This window comes from Pyrus communis, chromosome 8 (genome assembly GCF_041283825.1).
Source record: "Pyrus communis isolate YQ-2024b chromosome 8, ASM4128382v1, whole genome shotgun sequence".
Taxonomy (NCBI): domain Eukaryota; kingdom Viridiplantae; phylum Streptophyta; class Magnoliopsida; order Rosales; family Rosaceae; genus Pyrus; species Pyrus communis.
Genome location: NC_142572.1, coordinates 13,337,578 through 13,358,905, shown reverse-complemented (window position 1 = coordinate 13,358,905; position 21,328 = coordinate 13,337,578). Strand labels below are relative to the sequence as shown.

The 21,328-nt window shown below is 36.3% G+C and overlaps 1 protein-coding gene across 2 annotated transcripts; it reads left to right on the top strand.

The window, feature by feature from the left end:
- Positions 1 to 10,515: 10,515 nt before the first annotated feature.
- Positions 10,516 to 13,764, top strand: LOC137716869 (beta-glucosidase 12-like). Of its 2 annotated transcripts, none has more exons than XM_088699124.1 (11): positions 10,516 to 10,791; positions 10,918 to 10,987; positions 11,097 to 11,155; positions 11,274 to 11,349; positions 11,466 to 11,543; positions 11,850 to 11,937; positions 12,016 to 12,280; positions 12,386 to 12,501; positions 12,628 to 12,851; positions 13,004 to 13,032; positions 13,131 to 13,764. In XM_088699124.1, the coding sequence occupies exons 1-11, from the start codon at positions 10,648 to 10,650 to the stop codon at positions 13,362 to 13,364; spliced, it is 1,383 nt and encodes a 460-aa protein (XP_088555250.1). In that variant the 5' UTR covers positions 10,516 to 10,647; the 3' UTR covers positions 13,365 to 13,764. The 2 variants fall into 2 exon arrangements, with proteins under 2 accessions (XP_088555250.1, XP_088555249.1); XM_088699123.1 differs by having other exon boundaries at positions 13,004 to 13,041; positions 13,131 to 13,495.
- The last annotated feature ends 7,564 nt before the right edge of the window (positions 13,765 to 21,328 follow it).

Sequence of the window (21,328 nt, the reverse complement as noted above, 5' to 3'; positions counted from 1 at the left end):
AACGAAGATCAATTTTGGAGAATACGTGAGCCCCCTTTAACTAGTCAAACAAGTCTTCAATGCGAGGTAATGGATAACGATTCTTTATGGTCACTTGATTAAGCTATCGGTAATCAACATAAAGTTGCATTGAACCATCTTTCTTTTTCACAAATAATACAGAGGCACCCCAGGGGGACATACTAGGCTGAATAAAGCCTTTATCGAGACGTTCTTGCAATTGAACCTTTAATTCTCGTAATTCAACTGGCACCATATGGTAAGATGCCAAGGAGATAGGATTAGTACCTGGAAGCATGTCGGTAATGAACTCAATTTCCCATGTAAGTGGCATTCCAGGTAGATCATCAGGGAATACGTCAGCAAACTCGTTTACTGTAAGCACATCATCAACACTAATAGAAGGTTCATTCGGTGCGACTGCATAAGCCAAGAACCCTTCATAGCCTTTTTGTAAGGACTTCATTGCCTTGTGGGCCGAAATAATACTATTCTGAAGAATTCTTTGCTGTCCTTGAAATACGATATTCGGCTGTCCAGATCGGGAAAAGGTCACTGTTTTTCTTCTACAACCTACATGCATATCATGCTTAGTTAACCAGTTTATCCCTAGTATGAGGTAAAACTCCACAAATTTAAAAAGAATCAGAGTTGCCTCCATCAATACACCTTTTACATAAATTGGATAATGTCTAAACTCCTACCGTTCGGTAACTGTATAAGAATATCAAAACAAATTTTGGTTAGTTACAGGTTCACAGCTTGTGTTAGCTATAATGATATAAATGAAAATGTAACACCTGGATCAATTAAGACACACACTTAGCGATCAAATGCAAATAACATACCAGTGATGACGCGAAAATCCTCATTGGCCTCCTACTATGTCATAGAGTTAATGCATCTAGTAACCTACTGACTTGAACTGTTGCTCCTGCCTCCGCGAGTCCGAGCACCTCGGTTACCATGACCTGGTTGGTTACTCTGGGTACAATTACCATAAGTCATCCCCGAACTCTGCTGATGTGCCTGGCTTTGCTCCCGGGTACCTGAGCTGCTCCCTTAAGCATAGCCTAAACCCGATGCAACGTTCTCAAAAGGTTGACCGATAGGGCAGACATTAGCATAATGTCTTGTACCTCTACATCTGAAGCACATGTTTAACCCGACAACATAATCTCCCCGGTGGCGTTTACCGCAACGTATACACATCGGAGTAGCGGGTGGAAAGTGGCTGAATGACTAACATGCTGTATCAGAACCGGACCCTTCACTGGAAGATCCTGATCCTTGCCCACGACGCTAGAATGAAAAGGAATGTCTCGGGCCAATATTAGATGATGAAGTGTGCTTTCTAGTGCTCCGTGATTGGAAGCCTCGACCCCGAGAAGACTGACCTCAAAATTGACTCTGACTGTTGGAAGTTAGGAATGATCGTTCCACTCTTAATGCTATCTGGACCATACTATCATAAGAATCAAACTGCGCTACCGACATAAAATGATAAAAATTATCCCTTAGAGCGATATCCAGATGATACATCTTTTCCTATTGATTCTCATAAATTGATGGAACATGTTTCACCAGACGTCGGAATTGGCAATTGAGTTTGGTCACTGACATGTTTCCCTGGCAAAGAGCATAACATTCTTGTTTTTTTCTAGCTATATACTGAGGACTAAGGAAATAATCTGTAAAGAGTTCCCGGAAGGTCCTTTATGTCATCGGTGGGTTAGAAGGCGGAGATCGTCTAACGAAACCCCACTAGGTCTTTGTACCACCTCTAAGAAAATAACCAGCGGTCTTTGCCCGCTCGTCCTCAGGACAATGCATAACCTGGAAAACATGCTCAACTTTTTCAAGCCACTCTTCTGCCTCCTCACAGGCACCCACAATATTTAGATAAGTCACCCTGTGACTATGGCCAATCTCTACATAAGTGCGGCTTTGCCCACTATTCCTCAGGAATGCATGGTGCAAAGTAGCAACCACTTGTTGTAATCCACCTAATACACCAGAATGTGGACGCCAAGGAATATTATCGCCACGAGATACATTTCTGCCACAAGTGTTCATGATTCTAAGAAACAACAAAAATAGAGTTTAGCATCACAAAATATCTCATGATCAAGAATGGAAGGAAGTATAGACTTCACAATTGAGTATGGAAGAGATAATAGACAATGGAAGGAAATAACAATCCATGGGAGGAAGTAATCATCAATGGAAGAAAATAACAATCACTAGAAAGAAATAACAATCAAGGGAGAGAAATAACAATCAAAAGGGTAAAGTGAAAACCTAAGTATGCCCTGGACTAAAAACAACAAAACAACGGGGATGAGCCAACAAAATTAGATCAAGGAGACAAATCATTAGGATGAAATCAATAAAAATTGGACCAACAACAGTTAACAATGGATGGAATCAACAAATTCAGATTAATACGACAAAACGATAGGAAACACGATCTAAGAAGATTTAGGGGTGAGTTCAAGCTTACCTCGTCGGAGATTCACGTGCACGATGATGGTGCATAATGCCAAGAATGAGAGGGAATGTGAGATCAGAGGAGTGAGAGGGAGAAGGGAGGGTCCAAATGGTGGTGATCGTGGTGTGGTGATTGTTGTCTACGTGTATGTAAGTATGTGTGTGTGTGAGTTCGCCAGAGAGGAAAGGAGAGTGAAAACGAGAGAGAGAATGAGAGGGTTCTAGAGTGAGAGAGAGATCATGGAAATGAGCGGAAATAGGCACCAGAATTGGGGTGCCACGTGTCATCCATGTCGAGGTCTAAGGTGGGAAATATCTCCACTTGTAAAATTACCAAATCACCCCAATCGTTCAAAAATTGTAGAAGCTTTGTTTTAGCTCCAAACTTGATTCCAATTGCTCCTACGCATTAGTATCATTAACAGCTATAGGAATAGAATAAGTGCAAAATTCTTAAACATTAAGGAATAAAGGTCAACAAAAGTCAACCCTTCCGTCACTAAGGGTATTTTTGTAATTTTACCCATTTAAAACGTAAATTTCAATATGGGTCGTTACATTTTTAAGGTGTTTTCTATCCTTGTTTTTAATAATATTTTGTTTATGGTTGTTCACAACTAGTTTTGTTTGCTAGGGCGAGGCTACAAGCCTTAGCATAATTATGTAATCTTTATTCAATTGCTTATAATATTATGCATGCTTGCTTTGAATTATTAATCACTGTGTTTAAACTGTCTCTATATCTTAATGCTTAGCTACCATTAAGATGTTTAGATAAGTAATCAGATGAAATTTGGTCGGTATATCACCGGAGGATTGCGTATTGTTTCTAGTGGTTAATGATTGTAATTTCACTTACGATGAATATCACGTCTTAGGGGTTGCATGGTTTTTTCGAGGGGTTTTGACAAAACTTAACGAGTCTTGCATGTCGATATTTGATCTGAATATCATAGACAGTTGCATGTTAGATATACGTTCTTGCTGGAATATCACGAGGAGAATATGCATTAGCAAAACCTAACCTTCAAAGTTGCTTGTGTAATTCATAAGTAATTGGTAAAATTACATAAGATTGTTATGGTATCGGTGGAACCCTAGCTTTTACAATTTGATTTTCAAAACGTTTCTTTTTGTTTTCTTTATTTTGCTAGTTTCTTTAACTGTTTTAATTTAAAATTATTTTTATTATTTTAAATTCCAAAATCAACATTTTCCCAACTTTGTTTTAGATAATTAATTAAGAGTTGTTTTTAAATACAAATTATTCATTCAATCCTTGTGGAAAATAACCTTGCTTGAGCCATTTATACTATAACTACCGTGTTCTCCTGCAAGTATTTTTAATTGTTTTTATCCCTAATTTTGCAAGTGGTAAAAATCCTATCAAGAAATTGGTGTCATTGCGGGTGATTGTTTGGATTAATTTGTGTTTATCATATTCTTAGTTAATTATTTTTGTATAAATTTTTTATTTATGTGTTGATTTTATTCTTTTTTTTTTTTTTTTTTGCAGGTTATAGTTTGTTGATTTTAAAAGCCATCCGTTTTTTTACAGTTAAGCTGAATGGGAAGAAAGAGTTTTTCAACTTGTGGATAAAGAGAGTCGGTGCTACACTGAAGAATGGGCATTGGGTCAGAAACGAAGGACACGATTGAAGCTCACCTCGATTTGGAACAAATGGGCATTAGATCATTCTTGTAGATGAAGAGAGTCGATGGTACACTGAAGAAAGGCCATCCGTTTTTTACAATTAAACCGAATAGGAAGAAAGAGTTTTTCAACTTTGTTTTTTCAATTCTAGATGGGTATGCTTCCAATATCTCGCATTGTGTGAACGTGAAAAGGTGTAAATTTTCTAGAATGAAAAGTCATGATTGTCATGTGATACTCCAAGGCTTTCTTTTGGCCAAGGTTTCCCCCAAAATTTAGATGCACTGCCAAATCTAGTGGAATTGAACATTGATATGAAGTTTAAGCAGTTCATCCCAGGTGGTCATCCTCAATGATAGTGAGCAATCATGTCTCAGACTTTTATGTTCGGAATTGGGATTTGCGTCAGACATTAAATTACAAAAGATGTTGAACTTTGGTATTGCCTTTGTTCCCTAAATCTGTATATTGCCTTTGTTTCCTAAATCTTCTCTGCAACTGATTGGAGTCTAAGTGAGAAATGGCTCATTTCTTACGTTTTATCACATGGCAGCTCATTTAGAAAGGACCGGCTATATATCTTAAAGGTATCTAATTATGATAATCCCATTGGCTTTGGCAGCTCATTGGAGTCTGTATATTGCCTTTGGTTTGGTTCATCAACTAGTAATCACCATCAAATGCTCTATGCATAATAGCTAGTATATATTCGTATTTCTTAGTATATATGTGTGGATATATATAAGGAAACTAAACGAACCTAGCTTTCATGGCATGAAACTATACACACGTGTGTATATTTTTATATTTATTGTTTTAGCTAGTTCAAGTAAACATGTGTTTGGAGTTGATAAACCAAAACTACTTTTGAATTAGAATTGTTTCTACTTTTGGGAAATGATATACTATTAGGGGAAGTTTTGCCAAATTTTTTGTAGAAATTTAAGATTAGGTTTTTCACCAGTTAAGTTATTTTGGGCAACTAAAAAATACACCAGGGGGCGTAATTGAATGCTAAAGTTGGCACACAATGTACACGTGTCCAATGAATTGATCAAGATTTCGTATGACTTGCGACATCGTGGAGCGGCTACCTCATAGCAGCATAGCAACATTGCTACCAGCTATGGTTTTCTTATTCGGTGGCATTGTCCTGTGCAGTGGGAGTCTTGGGCATAAATTCCTGAGAGGACAAAGAAACTAGTGCAGCATGAGTTGTCGGTTAGTGTATTAATTTTTAGCCTTTATAATTTTTTAATTTTGTTTACAAATATTATAAACCAAAGTATAGTATCTTAGTATTATTAAATTTTTTACTATTATTTTACTATTTTCATATTTGTAGGTCAATAATAATCTTGAGGACATATCCCCCGAGGCCATCGAATTCTTAGAGGAGAACTTAGCAACCCGGTACAAACATTAGAAGTGCGAAATCCACGTACATTTTAAGAAATGGGATGATCTGGAGATTGCTCACCTAGAGGGTTGCTCAATCAGGTTGTAGGAGCGGTCGGAGGATTGGGAGTGGCTTTGCAAACATTTTACGAACACAAAATTTGTTGTATATACATAATATTTTCATAATAATTTATTACTGTTTTTGTTATTTTTTTAAGCTTTTTTAATAATTTCTTTCAAATAGTCGCACTAACATGTATCTTGTATGTTTAACAAGAGAAATCTGTTGCTGGAAAGAAAGCTCGGGAGTCAAAGAAACTTCTCCACCTTTCTGGTTCGATACCCTTCTTGTATAGGGTTGAGGTGCGATGTCAGGTAAAAGTGTATTAATTTTTAAATTTTATACAATTTATTTTTTATTATTGATTAATAAAATGTTCTTAATGTTTTATTTATTTATTTTTATTTTATTTTATTTTATTTTTTAATTTTTAGGAGGGTTCTAAGTTCCTAGAGCTCGACATGTTCAAGGATGTTTACGTTCGACCTGGCGATGAGACCACTGAGTAGCTCCATGTAAGTATATGTAATTGTTATTGTTCTTATATTTATGAGTCATTCAAATATTAATTACATTTGTTATTAAATCTTAAATATTTTTTTCTTTATTATTACAAGTTTCTATGGTGGAGAAGGGCACTACTGTTCTCTAAGAACCAGCATCGCAGCTTCCCTTAGAGACCTTGACTGAGGATGTCATTGTACTCGAGGATGCAGGTCTTCAGATCCTGACTGAAATCCTGGATTAGACTCTCAGTTGTCATCATGGCAAGGTTGTTTGGAGTATGGGGAAGGCGCAAGTTCGTGAGACGGGTGCCTCCTCTTTTAGACCGACGACAAGATAGGTCATCGCCCTGACGAAGGAAGTGGAAACCCTAAAAGATAAGATTACGGACCAAGAAGCAGCTCGAGATGCTCGGGAAGCCCAGATTGCAGCCTAGTTTTTGGCCCAGGATGAGAAGATGAGCATGATCTTACGAGCCTTACAGATGTCCAGCCTCCAAATCCCGATGCTAGCACCTGATCTTACTCCACCTTCGACCTCTCAGCCACTTCGCCTAGCCAATACCTAGTAGCTTGATGCATCAAACCCAGATGACTTACTTGTTATAGTTTTCTCTCTTATGTTCAAAAAGCTTGTATGTACATTTTCATATATATTATAATAATTATTTTTTCTTGGTTTATTAATTATTGTTTATAATTTAATTAAAATATTTATAAACAATTAAATAAAAAAAATTTGTCAAAAAAAAGGAAGAAAAAAAGGTTTGCGCGACGACGACAATACCTGTGTCGCACAAAAGGTCTTTGCGTGACTATATTACCTACGTCGCACCTATCTTTGCGCAACAACAAGAACAAGATGCATCGCACGAAAACTTTTGCGTGACGTAGGTATTGTTGTCAATCAAAGACCTTTTGTGTGATGCATGTATTTTCATTGCGCAGAGACCTTTTGTGCGATGCAGGTTACGCCTTCGTCACGCAAACCTTGCTTTCACGACCTTTGCGCAACGGTTTGCACATGACTAAGTTGTTTGTTCGAAATTACTTTTATGCCCCATTTTTTTCTTTTCTCACATTTTTTTGAGTTTTGTATTAAAGGTCATAATTGTAATTTCGTTGATTTTTGGTTGACAAATTGAGTTCTATTACTATGTAGTTTAGATCGTTTGTTAAAAAAAAAAAAAAAAAAAATTAAAAAAACAAGAGTGAAAGAATGAAACTAAAAATTATATATAAATAGATTGTCAAAAGTAAAAATATTTCAAAGAATGATACTGAATTATATAAAAATATATTATCTCTTATAATTTATATGGGTGATTATATGTAAACCTAAACTGTAAGAATAAACCTCGAGTATTATTGTAAGCCTATCTTGCATTCCAAGACGTTTAAATTTCCTTTTAATTCATTATTACTCTAAATTATTTTAAAGGAACGAGAAAAAGTTTAAACCCGGTATGCAATAGTTTGAACCCAGAAAAAGGTTGTGCTTAATTTCTCTTCCTCTGCCTACTTCTAAATGAAATTGCTTCATCAGGAACAATAATTGCTTCTAGATGAATTTGATCTGAATTAAGGTCATATGAACATCTACATAGGTTCACATCAGAGGTTTAATGCTCATGTATAATTAAAAAATACCGCTGAGGCGTGGGAGCTCATATGGATACATTACTTTATTGTTCTATGGAGCATTGTGAGGAGTTGATTTTATACTATATATTTTACTCTATTCTTAGTTATAATTTAGTGGTTATTTTTGTGAAAATTTTGATATTTTGATTTATATTCTTAATGTAGGACATTCGACGTCCTCTGGAGCAAAATATGACCAAAGGATGAATTTTAGAGTGATTCTAATTGGAGGATGTTCAGGAGTCTGTTGACTTATTCGTATCAAAGTTTCATAATTTTCTACCAAGTGGTTTATTTATCACGATGAAATAAAGGAGAAGCGCACAGTGCTGTCAAAGACACATTTTGGGCTTATGTGGGCTTTTTGGCATTCAAGATGATGTCTTTTGGGTTTGAGGCCTTTTACAATTATGTTTAGGACATCTTAAGCTTTAATTCAAGTTGTTTTGGCCCTATATTGGAGCCCTAAAGATCTAGAAATGTGGCTGTTTTGAGGTTGTGTAGAGTTTGGGCGAATTTTACTAGCCAATTTAGGATTATGTTTCTTAATTTATTTTAATTTATTTGGTTTCCTAGTATTATTCTAAGACCTTTTCTAGGTAGGATTTTATTTTCTAGTGGTATAAATAAGGTTTTTTAGCCATTAGGGTTGAAAAGAGGAGAGAGAGGAGGAGAGAACGCATAAAATTTAGGACGCACCACTTTAGAGAGCCTTTGGATTCAAGTTTATTTTGAAGGTGTTTTATATTTGTTTTATAATTGTTCATAACTAGTTTTGTTTGCTAGGACGAGGCCATGGGCCTTAGCAAGAATATGTAATTTCTTTTCAATTTGCTTATGATATTATGCATGTAGGCTTTGAATTATTAATCACCGGTTTATACTATCTAATTGCCTTAGCAAGAAAAGTAATTTGATGCAATTTTGGTCAGAGGTCGGTCCCTGAAATTGACGAAGGCTTCTTGTGGTTAATATGTGCAAGTTCACTTAGGATGAGTACCACGTCTTAAGGGTTGTATGGTTTTTCAAAATGTTTCACAAAGCTTAATGAATTATGCATGTTTAGATTTGATCTGAATACCATAGACGGGGTGCATGTTTGATATACGCTCTAGTGCTCATAAGTCTAATGCTCATCCAAGAGTACAAATATACGGTGTATATTGAACAACAAAATAAAATGAAGAGTGGTAGATTGGATTTTTGAGATACGATGTCTTGGCAGTGTAAAATTGAACAACAAAATAAAACACCGGGAAAGAAAGAGAACACCAGACGATGGAAGAGCAATGGATGCGAAAGCACCATGATTGGCAATTCGTAGTGTTTAGGGTAATAAACTACAACTGAACCACGCTGAGAATCAATTATCTTTGTTGAATTTATTCACTTGTTCTTGGCGTTTTGTAATTATCTGGGATAGCTGGTCCTTGTCAAACCATTGGTGTAAAATTACCTTAGCCTAGATGAAGTAGCTAGGGCTACAATTCTGGGAATTCCATTAAATCATAATCTTAATTGCAGCAATATTTTGGGTTAAAAAACAAATCCATTGGTTAAAACCTAAAACGAACCACATGCACATTGTCTTCCGTAGGTTGCTAGAGCTTAAGCTTTGTTACTCAACTATATAGAGCTTGTAATATTTACTGATTTTGTCAAGTAAAAATAAATTCCTTAAAGAAACTTAAAAATAAATAAGGAAAGAATGATACTAAAAATTATATAAAAATGTATTGTCTATTATAATTTATATGGGTGATTCTATGTAAACTTAAGTATTTACACTGTAAGAATATATCTTGTGTTTTATTTGTAAGCCTATCTTGCGTTTCAAGACGTTTAGGGTACCTTCTATTAATCCATTATTACTCTAAATTATTTCAAGAGAACGAGAAAAGGTTTGAACCAGATGCGCAGTAATTTAAACCCAAAATACAAGAGATATTGTGTACTTGCTTATTGAAGGACCAGCTTATAGTGGCTGGATTCATGTTTTAAGAGAAGACTTACAAAACCTACTTCCAGATGAATTAAATGCCTGGTCACGAACAATACCCTATTTCTAGATGGAAATACTTTATCAGCATCAATACTTGCTCCGAGATGAATTTGATGTGAATCAGGTTATATGCAGATTCTCATCATAGCTCTAATGCTCATATAGTTAATATATATATATATATATATATATATATATATATATTGAACAACAAAATAAGATAAGATATACAGTATATGTAGATTCACATCATAAATTTAATGCTTATGTATAATTAAAATATATGCGGTGTATATTGAACAAGAAAATAAAATAACCGGTGGTAGATTGGATATTTGAATTACGATGTCTTGATGTAATATTGAACAACAAAATAAAATAGCGGGAATGAAAGAAAACACCAGACGATGGAAGAGCGGTGGATGCGAGCGCACCACGATTGGCAATTCCTAGTGTTTAGGGTAATTAACTACAACCGAACCGCCCTCTTTAATTATCTTTGTTGACTTTTATGCAGTTGTTCTTGGCGTTTTGTAATTACTGGGAGAGCTGGTCCTTGTCAAACCATTGGTGTAAAATTCCCTTGGCCTCAATGAAGTAGCTAGGGCTACAATTCTGGGAACTCCATTAAATCATAATCTTAATTGCAGCAATATTGTGGGTTAAAGCAAATCCAAAAGTTAAAACCTAAAACAAATCACATGCACACTGTCTTGTGTAGTCGGTTAGGTTGCTAGAGCCAAAGCTTTGTTTTTCAACTATATACAGCTTGTAATATTCACGGACTTTCTCAAGTAATCAGAAGCTATTATTCTTCATCTCTTTCTGTTTATTCTCTTCATTTCTTCTGCATATCAGTTTCTTCAGTTGCTTAGTTTCCTCCGTTCAATCTATGGGATCCCGAACAAACGTGTTTACCACTTTAGTGATTTTATGTGTCATTGCCTCTTTCTCAGCTGACTCATCCACCGTTGATGTAACCCGGTCCGACTTTCCAGCTGATTTTGTTTTTGGAGTCACGACTGATGCACCGCAGGTTTTTTTTTTTTGTGAAACTGTAGTTAACTAGCTGCACACTTTTTCCTTGTATATGTATTTTAATTTCTCTTTGCAAAATTTGATAATGTAATAATATGTATGCTCCGTGATGAGTTGGGTGTAGTACGAAGGAGCAACAGATGTCGCACGTAAAGGACCAAGTGTGTGGGATAACTACATTGAGAAGTTTCCAGGTTCGTCACATATACTTACTATTAGTTTGTTCTAGTTTCTTTGACATACCCTTATTTCTATGTGTCATAGTTTACCACCTATTTATTTTCTGATTGTCCTTCATTTCAGAGAGGATTCAGGACCACTCCAATCTGTCTATTGCCACCGATTCGTATAGGCGATACAAGGTGAGTGAAGACATATTAATCATCAAGTTCCATTCGCTACTAGCTCCAAAGAAAAGTTAAAAGTGTTTTTTTTTTCTCTATTTGGCATATAGCTTACAACCAGCAATTGTAACTGTAGGAAGATGTGGTGGCTATGAAGAAGCTTGGAGTCGATGCCAACAGATTTTCTATTGCCTGGACCAGGATTCTTCCTAGTAAGAACTTTAACGAAAATAATGGCCTTAAGTTTTAATAGCAAACACGACTATGTACATGTTGATGTGCGCTACTTGAGCTCTAATGCATTTTGTTTGCAATTCTGGACATGTAGACGGAAGCTTGAATGGTGGAATAAATCAAGAGGGCCTTGATCACTACAACAACGTGATCGATGAATTACTGAAGAATGGTTAGACACTTAATTTTACAAAGAACAGTGACAGTATATCTTCATAGTTTGTGTTAATTACCAGTGATATGCCTTCAGTTTTCAATAAGTTTTAGGAAGCCTAAGCTTCAAGAAACAATATTTGATATAATATATATGCTTTGTGGAGAATATACACATGATGAAAGATGTTCGTCAAGTTTTCTAACGCTCTGTAAATTGTAGTTATAACAAAGCAATGATCAATAACTGACCACATGCCATTAGCAATTGTCATTCTCCTATATGTTGATCGTTCGATTAAGTCAATTCTATATTTTAATACAGGCATCCAACCCTTTGTGACCCTCTTGCACTTTGACCCACCACAAGCCTTGACGGACAAGTACGGAGGAGTCCTGAGCCGCTCTTTTGTGTAAGCACCTTTTGATGCTAAATACTTTTCATCTCTCAAAGTTGTGACGCTCATGTTTACCATATCACATATTTTCAGGGCTGATTTCAAGGACTACTGCGAGCTATGCTTTAAAACGTATGGCGATAGGGTAAAAAATTGGATCACAATCAACGAGCCATTGATTATGGCCAAGCTGGGTTATGACTTTGGAGTTGGTCCACCAGCCAGGTGCTCGGTTCCTGTTAAAGAACATGCTCCTCCATGTACAGGCGGAAATTCCGGCACTGAGCCATACACTGTGAGCCATAACCTTCTCCTTGCCCATGCTACCGTTGTCAACCTCTACAGAGATAAGTTTCTCGTGAGTCACACTCTGATTCATTTACCGTCAACTTCTGGAATTAACATCAAATCCATGAGACTCTTCTCTTGACTAATGTTTATTTATTATTTTGCTTATTTGAAGGGAGATCAAGGTGGTCAAATTGGAATCAGTCTGGTCGGGCAGTATGTTGAGCCATTTTCTAATTCAATAGAAGACAAGGCAGCGGCAAAGAGACTAATGGACTTTGAAATTGGGTGGTTAGTAAGAAGTAGTATATATTGCTGGAACAAGTACCGCTTGTACAGTGATTCTTGCCTATTGTTTTCTTTTGAAATCAACAAAACGTATTTTCCATAAAATGATTTTGTACTCCTCCTTATCAGGTATATGGAACCGTTAGTATACGGAGCCTACCCGAAAATTATGAGACTCTTAGCCAAGCAAAGGATACCGACTTTCACAGTGGAAGAGAAAAAACTTATGAAGGGATCCTTCGATTTCATTGGGGTCAATTACTATACTTCAAGATTTGGTCGCTACCTACCAAGAAAACCTGGTGCACCAATCGCCTACCGCAGTGATACTTTTGCTAGAGCTGTGACTGCAAGTAAGCTTATACATGACCTTATTGCTAAGGCTGGTCTGTATGTGCTTTTGTGCGTCTCTGTGCTTGTGTCCATGTGTTTGTGTGTACATGTATAAATGATCGATAGGTTGAAAGTGGTACTGATATTGTTGCCCATGTTTTTATTGTTGCAGATAAAGATCGAGTCCTTATTGGCCCTAAAGTAAGAAAAGTGAGACTATCAAAATATATTTCTCCAGTTTACTATTTTACGGGACTGTAGCAAATATATCTGGAAAACTAAATTTGCATCCCTTGCAGGCTCAAGGAATCGACTTTATATACTCTTATCCACAAGGATTACAGAAACTTTTGGAGTTCATGAACCAAAACTACCAGAGCCCAACAGTTTATATTACGGAGAATGGAATTACCGAAGCCAAGCTTGATAAATCATTGAAGGATCCACATAGAATCCAATATATTCTTCAGCATCTGTACCGAATCAAGATGGCAATGAAGTACGTAATCTATTACATGACAAAAAATTACTAATCTAGATCAACTTCATGAGTTGAGTGCATGTTTACTAGTTTGAGGAAAGAGTATCTATTTACTTGTCACTGATGTTTTTGCAAGAATGGTGTGAATGTGAAGGGATACTTTCATTGGTCCCTACTCGATAATTTTGAGTTTCGGCAAGGGTTTGTTCCAAAATTCGGTCTTTACTATGTGGACCGTAACAACAACCTTACTCGAATTCCCAAAGAGTCGGCAAAGTGGCTCCCGAAATTCCTGAATGATAATGCCTAGGAATAAATTGAAAGCCCAATATAAAAATAATCATTATCTGATCATTGGACTCTAATAGCATATATATAGGCGTTTTTATGTTGAAACTGCTTAAGAACTTACAGTTTATTATTTATAAACAATTGCAGTGTTTCATCCATTCTATTCATGCTACTTTCTTTTTTAAAGTCTTATAAACGCAACATTACTTTATATGAAGTAACTTTTGGATTGAATTGTTAAGATATTTATAGCAAGAATATTCCAGTCAAGTTTGGTGTATGTGAGGCCATTTAATTTGTCGAGCAGCCATTGATGCTAACTCGTTTCTGTAATATTTCAATTAATATTCTATGAAAAGTTACGAAAGCAAATAGATTCAATCGTCCAACAAGAGGAAGAAGGTATATTTCTTTTGCAACCATGAAAATCAAGATCGTAACTAGAGTTGAATAACTACTGAATTTGACTATAGCATTATTCTGTTGGAATCTAGAATAATCAAGTGCGGTTCCTTGATTCTTTTAGTTTTCTTGTTTTATTAATTTTTAATGAGAATTAAAAAACAAAAAAAACAAAAAAGGCTAAAGAACCTTGAATACGTTGGATTTGATGGCTCAATTCTATTGTGTCTTGACCCTTTTTATATCGACATAATCCCAAACTGATGTGCCTCCTTAGTTGGCGTATGTGGAGCATATGCTAGGTCTTTTATGGTGCTCATATTTAAAGCCGCACTTTGTGCAAATGGAATGTGGGTGTGAGAATAGTAGCTGACACTCCTATTTATTACTAAAGGTTGCTGCACCATTTGGAGAAAGAAGGCAACCTTTCTTTGGTTTTGTGTTGTTTCACTTTTTTGTAAAAGCTTTTGTATGTTTGTATCTTTGTGAGCAAGAATCTGATATTTGTTCTTGGCTCGCTGTACTTTGAAGTCCCTCTGCACAGTGAATGTATTTCGCTCACTGTACTTTAAAGTCCCTTTGCATAGTATCTTTTGACTTTGTAAGTCTTGAAGCATGGTTCATGAACTTATGATTTGAAGCCACCCTCAAAGTAAGTTAGCAAGCGATTTTGTGCTTGCTTAGGGCACCACCATTAATGTAAAATGATTGAAATGCATACTTCCACTCATACGAGGACCATCTAATCTTCAAAATATGTCCTTGGCGTCTCCATATCCTACAAATGAAATTGTTCAAACTGCCAATCGTGAAGGTTTGAAAGTGTCTCACATTGGTAGCAACATTATCAAACCTTCAGTTCATCCAATTAGGCTGAATTCAATTTTATATGTCCCACAATTACCTTATATCTTGCTGTCAGTTCACAAGATTTGTCTTGACAATAACTATTAGCTTATTTTGTATGCCAATTGTTTTTGGATCCAGGACAAAGCCACAGGGAGGATCTTGTACAAAGGACTATGCAATAATGGTCTCTATCCTATCCATTCACTTGCTCGACCACAAATAAACATTCAACAAGAATAACATGATGTTTGGCATCATTCATCTAACCCTTCTGTCTCTTTAATGCTTTGGAATGCTGCTATATCTTGTGCTAAAGATGTTAATCTTGCATTGTGTAATAGTTGTTTAGAGGGAAAGTTCACTAAGCTACCATTTCAAGCTAGGTCTCATCAATCCATTGTTCCTTTTGAAATTGTCCACAGTGACCTCTGAGATCCTACACCATGTAATTCAATGGATGGTTTTAAATACTATGTCACTTTATTGATGAGTGTACTAGATTTTGTTGGTTATTCCCTCTTCTTGATAATTCAGACTTCTTTTCTTCATTTGTTTCATTATGTGCATTTGTGCAAACTCAATTCTCAACTTTTGTGAAAAGTTTACACACTAATGGAGGTGGAGAATATGTCAATCATAAATTACACTTTCTTGCAAGATAAGGAAGTTATACATCACAAGTGATGTCCCTATATCCCTAAACAAAATGGCCTAATTAAGAGAAAACATAGGCACATCATTAAGATTGTCGTTACCTTGCTGAATATGCTCAACGTCCTTCCCAATTTTGGTCTTTTGCATGTCAAACAGTTATGTATCTTATAAATAGAATGCCATCCTCACTTTTACAACACAAATCTCCATTTCAACTCTTGTTTGGAAAATTACCTGTTATATCACATCTAAAGGCATTTGGTTGCCCATGTTTTCTATTATTGAGACCATACAATAGTTCTAAACTGGAAGCTAAAGCAACTAGATGTGTGTTTCTTGGCTATGCATCTCAATACAAAGAGTATATTTTTTTTGATGTCTCTAAACACCAGGTGTACATTTCTAGACATGTGTTTTTCAATGAAATAAAGTTTACTTATTCTAGTCTAATAAAACAGTCAACATAACTCTATGCTCACTCTATTCCTAGTGTTGTATTACCACCACCATTAGTCACAACTCTTGACAATTTGCTAGTGTCTCCATCATTACCATATAGGTCCTAACAACTCTTACATTCTTCATCAACTTCACCATCTATCATTAGTTTACAACCTATACATGCTGCTTCACCCTCTAGTAATTCATCACATAGTCTTATACCTCATGCTGCTTCTAAGTCTATTACTGGCACTGCAAGTGACTCCTCCTTACTCCCTGTGGATCTTTTGTTTGATCTTGAAAATCTTCAAGTGGGTCTTCCCTTTGCTCCACTTAACATGCATCTAATGCAGACTAGAAGCCAGATAAGTATAAATAAGAAAAATGCCTTATTGACAGTTCTAGTTGATTCTGATACTATGGATTTGTCATTGGTTAAACCTACTTCATACAAGAGTGTACTTAAGGTTCTAGTTTGACTTAAAGCAATGCAAAAGGAAATTGGGGCTTTACATTCTCAGGGTACATGGTCTTTGGTTTCTCTTCCTTCATAGAAGAATTTAGTTCGATGTAAGTGGATCTTTAAAATCAATAAGAACTCAGATGGTATTATTGTCAGGCCTAGGCTTTGTTGGTGGCAATAGGCTTCAATCAAGAGCCAGGGCTTGATTATGGAGAGACATTCAGTCCAGTTGTTAAACCTACTACAATTAGGTTGGTTTTGGCTTTAGTGCACATCATGGATGAAAATTAAGGCAACTTGATGTTAAAAATACATTCTTGCATGGCTTGTTGTAGGATGAAGTGTACATGTCTCAACCTCTTAGTTTTGTAGATGCACAGAATGCATAGAATCCACATTTGGTTTGCTAACTTCATGAGTCTTTATATGGCTTGAAACAAGCCCCAAGAGTATGGAACCGCGTTTCTACCTAACATTGGTTTTCAATCCACTTATTTAGATTCTTCTTTATTTGTGAAGAAGATTGGTAATGATATTGTGATTTTGGTTCCCTATGTGGATGACGTTATAATCACAATGAGCTCTTCATCTGTCATTCATCATGTTATTAACTCTCTCACCTCTGAGTTTGATATAAAGGACTTAGGTGACTTGCACTATTTTCTTGGCATTCAGATCACCTCAATCAAATCTGGGTTGTTCTTATCTAGTCAAAGTTTGTGCAGGATTTGCTGCACAAAATTGAGATGTTTGATTCTAAAAGTTATGATACACCTCATTTACCATATAATAAGCTTCTCAAGAATGATGGGGCTCTCTACGACAATCCCACTGCATCTTGCAGCATTATAGGTGTCCTTCAATATTCTCACATTTTCAAGGTCGTATATTGCTTTTTCAATGCACCAAATATGCAATTTATGCAAAATCCTATGGCTTCACACTATATTGTTGTCAAGCGCAAACTTAGGTACTTGAAGGGTACAATGCATCATGGTATTATTTATTCAAAAAGGGGTTTGGTATTAAAAGCTTTCAGTGATGCTGACTCGGCCGGGATCCAATTGATCGTAGGTCAACTATAGGTTTAGTTGTGTTTTTGGGATCCAATCCTATTTCCTGGTCATCCAAGAAGCAACAAATGGTATCATGATCTTTCACAAAGGCAGAATATCGTGCAATGCCATTACTTCAACTAAACTAGTTGAATTCAACAGTTGCTTTCATTTATGCAGATCACAATCATTGCTTATCCTGTGTTATTTTGTGATAAATTGTCTTTGATTACCCTATCTTTTAATCCTGTTTAGCACCAAAAAACAAAGCATACCGAAGCTGATGTTCATTTATCCGTGAAAGGATTTCCAAGAAGCAACTTGAAGTGCAGCTTATGTCTTCTCAAGCGCAGTTTATAGATATACTTACAAAGGGTCTCAGTGCACCCTTGTTTCGAACACACTGCAACAATCTCATGCTTGGATTACTCAACCAGGATCCTGAGAGGGGATGTTAGAGTATATTCAATGGTTAGAGATTGTGATACTTGTCATTCATATGTAGAGTTGGGTAGTGAAGGTTGTTAGATTCCATTGCTTAAAAATACAAGTGTGATGTAATAACTTCTTCATTAAGAAATATCAAAGATAATAGATTTTCCTCTTCTCTCTCCATTTTCGAATCCTTTATTTCTCTCTATAAGAATCATATTCAAGAACTATCAAATTGATCACTTATGGTTAACATATACAACTTGATTAAGGGGAACCACTTCATATGAAACATGTTTCTTCAATTTAAATTGATATTCATACTGGTATTGTCCACACACTTAATGTTACGTCTCGAACATTCTTATTTGGAAGCTAAATCCGATGATAGGCCAAATTAAAATATTGTTTACTTACTACCATTAATCACAATCTCTTTAATAAATTCTTAATTCCTCACAAATTTTATCGCTAAACTTATTTAACAAAAACATAAGGTCTGGTCCATCTTTGAACTAAACACCCAATCTCTTTTCTTCTTTCTAATTTTCGTTAAAGATTAATCTCAGTTATTTTATGGCTGCATCTAACCTTCTTGTTAAACTGCCTACGTACCCTATGAAAGGATCAAGCTAATCGTAGTTCACATTTCCAATTTCTAAATCCATTTCCGATAATACTCAATTAACCGAAATATCTAACATTCGTGTTAATAATCGAAGTACCTCAAACGTATACCAAATACGTAATTGGAATATCGAAATACGCATAAAATGGTAGCGTCGGCTTATTGGCCACGCGCCATCGCGAGTGACGATTTCCTGCGAAAGGAAACCTAAAATTCCGACGAACTCTAAAAATTACCAAATTTTACAGGGTTGTAGAACACAACAAGGGGAGAACTTTTATACCTAGGCCGAAGCCCAGTTCAGCTGGGAAGTGGTCGGAAAACCACTCGAACCACCGGAACCCTCGATTTGTGTAGTTGTTGATTCGCCACCAAAACGAACTTTGCCATCTCATCCAAGTCTTGGGCCTTGCTCCTGGGGTTGAGAAGAGTCTTTTGGTGGTGGTCATCGACGAGGATGCTTGCTGGCGCCACCAAAAAAAGGTTAAAGCTACCGGAATCACCCGTGGGTTTGTGGCTTCGATTTGTAAGTTTGGGTTAGAAATTTGAAATCTAAGACCATAGGGACGTTGGGCTCGATGAGAGCTTTCCATAAACACCAAGTCCACCTTGAACGGAGGTTGGACAGAGAAGATAGGATCGGGTCAAGGAACAGGGTCGGGTGGAGAAACCGGGTTGGCCGGTTCTCTCATTCTCCCTTCCCTCATTTCCCTCCTTTTCTTTTCTTCCCATTTGTCCTTCCTTCTGCCTCTCTTTTTCCTGATTGGCAGCTCCCTCTCCTTTTTCTCCCCTTCTTTCCATCTCAGCTACACACGTGGCACCATATCCACACTCCAACAAATTTGGAGCCTTCCAGATAAATAATTAAATTACCGTTTTTGCCCCTAATTTCGTTTGTTAATAACTCATTCGTTATAACTCCGTTTCACAAACGGTTTGCACCTACGCATTCATGAGATCGAGCTTTATCCAAATATGCCAAGAAATATGATAAAATATGTCCTCATATAATTACGTTTAGTCAACGAGGGACATTTTCGTCATTTCACTTTCCGAAAGAAAATTTTCCACAATCATTTATTTTAAATTTTTTAGGGTATTACACTTAATTACAAGTGTAATTAAGTAGGTGGGGGTATTATTCAAAAGGCTTTGGTAATTAAGTAGCTATGGTCCTTTTCATCAACTCAGTCATAATTCTGTCAAAATGAGTTATGTTGAAATGACCATTACTCCAATTGGGTTAAATTAAAGTTGAGGGACCATTTCTCCGGTTGGATTAAAGTTGAGGGACTATTGATACAGTTTTTCGTATTTGATTTTTCATATTTGCCCCTTGATTCAACCTCCCGTGCATGGCACGTGACTCGTTTTGATGGAAGTTCTAACAGAGTTAATGAATAGGACCATAGTTGAATGTTTTGATGAGTTGAGTGACCAATGATAATAGATTTATAGTTGAAGGACCATTGCTCCAATTGGGTTAAAGTTGAGGGATCATTGTTACATTAATTTACTCATCCTGTCATATGATCGATATAAGATCTTATTCTCCAATAAAATAGTATTGGAACCATTCAATATGAGAAAGATTCACTTCATAAGATTTTAACATGTGTTTCAGCATGTATATTTGAGTGATACAATGGATAGGTGTTTGAAAGAATGTGAAAGAAAACACGAAACACAGAGAGGGCGCAATGAAAATGGAACGAAAGTTAGAATTTTAAATAACTGATAGGAGCATATTCATGCGACTTAAATGGCTTGTTCTCGTGCATTTACGTTATGTTTCTTTAGTTATTTTAGTACTTTAAGCTATTTTCGTGTGTTTGTAGGTCCAAAGGGCTAAAGGAGCAAAAAGATGCATTTTGGGGCCTTTTGGAGCACTATTGGGCTAAGGATGGATAAATTATGCTTGGAGCCCAAGTGTTGGATGAAATTGAAGGCCTTGTATGCACTTGAGGACACAAAACAATGGCCCTAACCCAATTACATAACACCTTGCCATGGGCTTAACACAAACACCATTCCTTGCCATGCAAGGGGGAGCAATTTGGGTCCATTTTATGCACTTAAACCTTAGCCCAATTCCACACCATTGCAGCCAAATCCATTCTTTGCCATGCACATTCACCACCAATTCAACCACATGCACTTATTCATTCCATTCACCACAACACAACACACAACACACCAACACAAAATCCCCTTTGTGCCGTGCATATTCATTCCATTTTCTGGGCAGTTTTCTCCTCCATTGCAGCCACTCCAACCATTCCCCACTCCATTCCACATACACCTAAAGCCCTAAACATCTCCTTAGACCTTGTGCTACAACAACGAGGAAGAGAAGAGTGCCTAAACGTTCATACAATTCAAGTTTGAGTTGTTAGAATGTTTAGGTGTTTCTTTGATTTCAATGTTTAAATTCAATTCTCTTTGTTTTGTACGTATGAGGATGGAAGAGAAGAGTGCCTAAACGTTCATACAATTCAAGTTTGAGTTGTTGGAATGTTTAGGTGTTTCTTTGATTTCAAAGTTATGAGGAACTAAACCCCCCTTTAGCTAGGGGGTGATTCGAAACTATGTTATACTTGCAATATGAATTGATTACTTTCGTTGGAATTTCATAAGTTGTGGATTCAATTCGTTTAACCGTTTGATTGATAACTTATTTATGTATGTTTATTGAGAGTACACGCTTAATTTTCATGCATGAATATGACGCTAGAATATAAGTGAGTTTCACCTAATAGTTACGAACTTATATTCACAAGTAGTGGAGGTTGCTTATAAAC